We start from the raw sequence: 6197 nt of genomic DNA, 5'->3' as shown, positions 1-6197 counted from the left end.
CCATGTTCACAAAAAGGACTAATGTGTTTATTTGATTATTTGTATGTGTTAAACTGTGTCACCACCTTAGACTTTCATTTGAGTTTACTCAAAAATCTCTATACAGTTCTCTTTTACCACTGTGTGGACACTGTTTACATTAAAACATAAAAAAGAATGAGTAATAAAAAGATGTGTAGACAGATCAGAAGATTAAGTAGACCGATAGAAACAGCTGTTCAGCCATGTTCTAAGAAACCAACACAATTTAAAGGTTCAGGATTGTGGTTTTAAAAGTTGAATTTTCATGTATTTCATATGTTGCTTATTATTTTTATTTAGTTATTTAATTTAGTTATTTTTATTTATTCTCCTGTGAAGTGTTTAACAAAAAAAAGCTACTTTAATTTCAATTTTATTTGTTTATTATTTTGTAATTTGTTCTTTAAGAATCGAGTCTGTGCCAAAAACTAAAGTTGAACAGACACATGACAGGATCAGATTATTAACACCTTAAAACATTGCAAACGTCTCTTTTTAAAATGATTTTTATTCTATTTTGAAAAAAAAAAACCATTTGTTGAATTAATTTAAGTCCTTTTCAGAAAGAAACTGTAAAATATGACTTAAGATTTTGATGTTATTTTCTATGACATACAAAACAAATTGATGTATGTAATACCATTAAACATGATATACACATGTGTATATGTCTGAAAAACATTATGCTGTATATTAAAGCTTGTATTTTCTCCAGAATGTTTGTTCATCTTTTCAGTTCAATTCAACAAATTTGTTTTTACATTTATTTTATTATTTTTTTTTATGAATTAGAGATTTATAATACATAATTCCACTCTTTAAGTGATTAGAAGAATATGAACTATTGTTATTCATTCAGAGGTTTTCTGACTACATTTTCTTTTGTCATTACTCATCTTTTTCTAATTTACATTTTAAACATGTTCAGCTATTTTCCAACTTCTTCTGTGTGAAATTCAGCTTTCAAAAGTTCTGCACTTTTGTTTTCAGGTTAAAAATTCTGTATTTTCCAGCTAATTCAACATTTTTAGCTTAATATTCAGTATTTATTTCATTTCAGTGCATACATTCAGATTCAAGCATTCACACTGCAGTTTCTTCAGAAAATGCACTTTCTAGTTAGAACGTATGTTGCTAACTAAAAACGGTCCATTGGAGTGAACGGAGCGAGTCAGTATTGAGCACCTCTGCAGCGAAGCGGCGCGTTCACAGTTTCGGCACTTCTCGGGTGTTTGCGTCACCGATTCGGGCCACAGCGCCTCCATTTTGATTTCACTTGCATGGTAGCTTGTGTGCGGTGTCGGCATAAACGGGAGAAAAACAGGAGCAAACACGGAGGCGCCGAGATTGTTACAGAAATGGACGGGTAATATTAAATCAGTGAAGCTAACTACACGGCATTTCGCACATTACAGCAGAGGTGTAACTATGTGAAAACGTCATTTTATGAGAGAGTTGTGGGGGAAATGTGAATGTTGTGTTAGCGGGTTTCCATAGCGCCGCATTCTTCTTTGCTATTTAGGAACGGCTTAATGTTAGCATGCTTTTCTAACTTAGCTCCGAGTCGCTGGTTTTCTTATGAACTGTTCTAGTTGTTATTTAAAAGCCTCTCATATAAAGCGACGCTTTCAGGGAAAAAATGTTCCTTTTTTTTCCCAAGTTGTACTTGACGGTAGCTTGCTACCGGCTCGGCTAATAAAGTTTAGCAAACCGTTATGCTAACTACATGCTACACTACCACTGCTCCTTTGTGTAGCACCTGACTGCTTTTAAATAACCAGTGTATGTAAAAGGTAAAGAGAGTGAAATGTGCCCTTACTTTAAATCAGTATTCCCAACTTCCGGTTAAAAACATCCTATTTTGTGGAGTTTTACGGTTAAAGCATAGAAACAGTTAAGCTATACCTCCTGTTGATATCAAACTTAAACTTAAAGTATAACGTTGACTTACTAGTATTACAAGTGTACTACAGTGTGTCATTTATAGTATCTGTTCATTAATAACTTGAACGTTAATTAAAGATGTTATGAATCATAAGTGAGCTCATGGGGACGCGGGTGGATGGAAAGGCAGTAGGTCATGTAGGCGTAGAATACACGTTTGGCAAAGCTATTTACATATCAGCACAGAAAAGGAAATAGCCTGCATGTATAAGTGGCTGTAATAGCATTAATAAAGGGTCCATGTATTCAGTCAGTGCACAGTGTGGAGTTAAGAAACAGCTCTGGTTCTATGTGTTATGGACTTGAGTCTCATGAGAATATGCTGATATAGTACTCATATCTAATGCTGTTTTGTATGTTTCTGTTTTATGTTGGTCTGCTGTTTTAAATCCCTTAATTGTGAACACATGAAAATTATTTCTTTCAGCATCAGTGATGTTGCAGTTGGTGTGAAGGTGAGTTTCTTTACATATGTACATATTTAAACATACAGAACACTTCCCGCTGTCACCAAAGTGCTTGCTCATGGGGGGTCATATGATTGTTGGCTTTCTCTCTGTGTGTATTACTGTAGGGTCTACTTTACTATATAAAGCACTTTGAGGCAACTGTTGTTGTGATTTGGTGCTGTATAAATAAACTGAATTGAAAACAAGTAACGCAGTACTTTACTTAATCCTCCTGGGAGTAATTAACAGGTAGAAACAGAGACTCCTGTTCTCTACAAGAACCGGCTCTCGGTTCCAGTCCCTAGATGGGGGTATCTAAAACTTGGAGACCACCAAAAATAAAGCAGGTGGTCTTTTGTTTGTTTTTGTCTGTGTGTGTGCTGCATTAGCGTAGCTCCAAGGTGTAGTGGTTAATAAGTTTGCTTGGCAAGTGAAAGGTTGCTGGTTCAAACTCAGGCAGGGCATCTGGTGTTAAACTGCCAAATCAAATAGGTGACGCTACTTGCTGTGGTGACCCCTTATGGCAAGGAAGAAGCTGCATTAGTAATGATTATTGTATGTATACTGTTTTCTAAGAGCATGCTGTTTGAGCTTAATATTACATTTTCTTAGGAATATAACTTTTGTCCTGCAGTATTGAACTAACCACTAACCATCCACAACCTGTAGATGATGTTTAATTCAGGGAATGATGGAGTCCATTCATAAACATGAATAAGTGTTAATGTTCTTTTCTGTTTAAATTCTGAATAATCATATCTGAAGCTCTAATGTACTGCAAGAAAGCAAAATATGTGTGTGACTTATTTGTTATCGGTTAACAGATGGATTTATGTGCTTTGACTATTAAACAGGTTCCACTTGAAAATATCCGTGTTTTAATCTAACATGTGCCTCTCAGTTATTGTGTCAGTGTGTTTATTCAGACTGAGGATAAGAATGGATACACCTGAAACCTTATATTCCTTATATTGCTCCAGTAAATATGCATGTAGGCATGTGGAAAAGTTACTCCACATTTCACACTTGTTTGCTCGTGAATGCGTATAGCTGCTCCGGGCAGCTAATCTTATTTGTTGAGTGCCAGGTACATTAAGGTGTGTAAAGGCTGAACTGCCAGATTGTTCTGATAGTGTGCTCCTGGGAAATGGGTTTATCTCATCAGTATTTCAGTGTTTGAGGCAAAGACCAGAGGGCTTCCAGCTGTTAGAAGACACATTACTCCTACCCTTTTGGCTGTGACACATTGTGTGCTCACTGTTTTGGCCTTATTCGGGCTACTTTTCCCCTTTGAATTTATCTGTACCATGTTTCTGTAGCTGAGCCTGCAAGTGACAGAAGAACAAACAGTTCAAATTCGGCGACAGCTCCACAAGGAGGTGGGATATGAAACTATTAGAAAGTTGTGTGTGAGATGGGTCCCTAGCTATGTTGGTTGCCATCCCATCAGTCAGGGTTTAAGAGCAGAGGGTGCCTGGCAGTGCCAGCAGGCCTTCTGAGACCTTGTAGCTCAGGGTGAGATGACACATCTTACTTTTAGCAAGTTAAACTGACACAGGCAGAGGAGCGAAACCATTAGTGTGATGTTTTTTCTTCAAGGGCCTGTCAGGAAAGTACAAGTCTTTTTCTCAGCAGTGCCTGATGCTGTTTTTTTTCCTTCCACAGAGAGGATCGGATGAGCTGAGTATGTACAACAATTCCAACTCTGGCATGAGCAGTAACAGTGGTGAGTTCGTTCCAACCGCCCATGAACTGGGAGGGGATTGATGGAATTTGCATGCAGCCAGTCGATACAGCAGGTGGCATTACAGAAGACCTAAGGATTAGGTGAAATAGGCTGCATGAGTTTAGGTGGAGAAAGCTGTTTGGTGGGTAACATCACGCTCCTTAGTAGGAGGGCACTTACACACCATAGCCAGTGGCTGGAACAGACATGGAGGATATCCCTCCTCTCTGTTTAAATGTTATCATTCCAAGCATGAAGGTTTTTCTGATGTTCTTCCACTTCCCACACTGCCCCTGTTGGGTTTGTGACACGGCCTAAGCATATCTGCTAGCTTCCTTGTGCAGTTGAACTTCCCGGTATGCCAGCTTTCAATACTCTGATGGAGTTTCCTTGTTTCACAAGGATCTATCTGGACACAAGCTCAACTATTCTTTTCCTCGCTGAATGCAGCCACACTTTCAGCAGTGCTGACTTAGTCTCTGGTACAGCTCCAGTCCTGTCTTGGAACATTTGAACTGGAAAAAATTATTGAACAGGCTTACTGAAATGTATTTAATGCTATTTAATACTCAAGATGGCTCCTGTATGGAGAAACTAGTCACATGAGTGATGTTGGCCCAGTCTTCCACATGGACAGTCTTAAACTGAAGGATGTGTTGGCCCCTTCTATGAACTCTGAGCTTTAGCTTCCATAGATTTTCAGTTGGGTTTTCTTTGAAACAGTTGTACCTGCTGATTCCTGTCGCTCTCCACACTTCGTCCTTGGTTCTTGAACAACTCGTCGGATAATCCTTTACACTCACTGCATTGCAGTTTTGTTTCCACAATTAAATCCACGTGATCACAAAAAATTTGCACATCGTAATCGTCACAGTGCCGTGTGGATCCTAGCCTAGCATACTTGCTGATGCAGGAAATGTTCTGTTTGTTTGTTTTTTTTTTTAAGTTTGCCCCATTGTTTCTAATTCTAGACATTTGTTGACAGTAGCAGAAAATCACGAGCTTTACCTTTAAGATCCCAGTGTGTCATTGTAGTGCACCTTTCAGTTAATCAGCATTTCTCCTGAAATCTTAGATGGGGCTCCCAATGGCAGTGATAGTAAGAAGCTAAGGGTGGAGGAGGCCCCGCCGTCTCGTGTGATCCACATTAGGAAGCTGCCAAACGAGGCCTCAGAGACTGAGGTCATTGCCCTCGGCCTCCCCTTTGGCAAAGTAACCAATATTCTCACACTGAAGGGAAAGAATCAGGTAAGTGAATCAGGCAGTGTGCTGTTTAGCATTTGTATAATTTCATGCAAAACAGTTGTTAGGCTTAATTTGAAAGCACAGATAAATTCACACAGGACAAGCCATTCTTAGACAACAGCATGTAAATGCATCTGACAATTGTTCCAGACACAGCCAAACTGCAACATGTTGAATTTCAGTATTAAAATGACCAAGTAAAAGTGAGTCAACAAATTCAGCTTTTTCTTTCTTTCTTCTTTTGCCTTCGCTTCTAATGTTCAGGCGTTCTTGGAGATGGGGACAGAGGAGGCAGCTGTCACTATGGTTAACTACTACTCCAAAGTAACTCCCCTTATCCGTAACATCCAAGTGTTTATTCAGTACTCCAATCACAAAGAACTCAAAACTGATGCTGCTAATCAGGTTAGTGGAAACTAACAGACTGATATGTTAGTTGTTGCACAGCTTCATTTCCAGAAAACATGTTTTTAAAACATGCTTTTTACTTGTGTGCCTCATCACTGCTTGATTGCAAATACATGCTGTTATTTGGCTGCATTAAATGCTTGGAAATATCTGGAATCATTAAAAAGCTGTGTGATGTGCTTGTGTTTGGGTGTAGCGGACCCAGGCCATGCTGCAAGCAGTGTCAGCAGCCCAGTCACCAGGGTCCGAGGTACAGGAGGTCCTGGCTGCAGTTTCCAGTCCTGTGCTGCGCATCATTATTGATAACATGTTCTACCCTGTAACGTTGGATGTACTGCAACAGGTAGGCAGCAGTTAACAAAGAGTATTTGCAGCTCGTGGCTGAACAAGAAACCTCCAGTTTC

General features: G+C 39.1%; 1 protein-coding gene across 3 annotated transcripts in view; it reads left to right on the top strand.

The window, feature by feature from the left end:
• Nucleotides 1–1291: 1291 nt before the first annotated feature.
• The window catches only part of LOC134634934 (polypyrimidine tract-binding protein 2-like), a 39458-nt gene continuing 34552 nt past the window's right edge, over nt 1292–6197 (top strand). For 2 of the 3 annotated variants that reach the window (XM_063484400.1, XM_063484399.1), the window contains exons 1-6: nt 1292–1387; nt 2393–2420; nt 4080–4140; nt 5216–5388; nt 5650–5790; nt 5990–6136. In XM_063484400.1, coding sequence (XP_063340470.1) covers nt 1302–1387; nt 2393–2420; nt 4080–4140; nt 5216–5388; nt 5650–5790; nt 5990–6136 — 636 coding nt within the window. In that variant the 5' untranslated portion in view covers nt 1292–1301. The remainder of the gene's footprint in view (nt 1388–2392; nt 2421–4079; nt 4141–5215; nt 5389–5649; nt 5791–5989; nt 6137–6197) is intronic. The other variant, XM_063484401.1, reaches the window with a different exon arrangement.

This window comes from Pelmatolapia mariae, linkage group LG9, assembly GCF_036321145.2.
Source record: "Pelmatolapia mariae isolate MD_Pm_ZW linkage group LG9, Pm_UMD_F_2, whole genome shotgun sequence".
Taxonomy (NCBI): Eukaryota; Metazoa; Chordata; class Actinopteri; order Cichliformes; family Cichlidae; genus Pelmatolapia; species Pelmatolapia mariae.
This window is presented reverse-complemented; position numbering and strand designations above follow the sequence as displayed.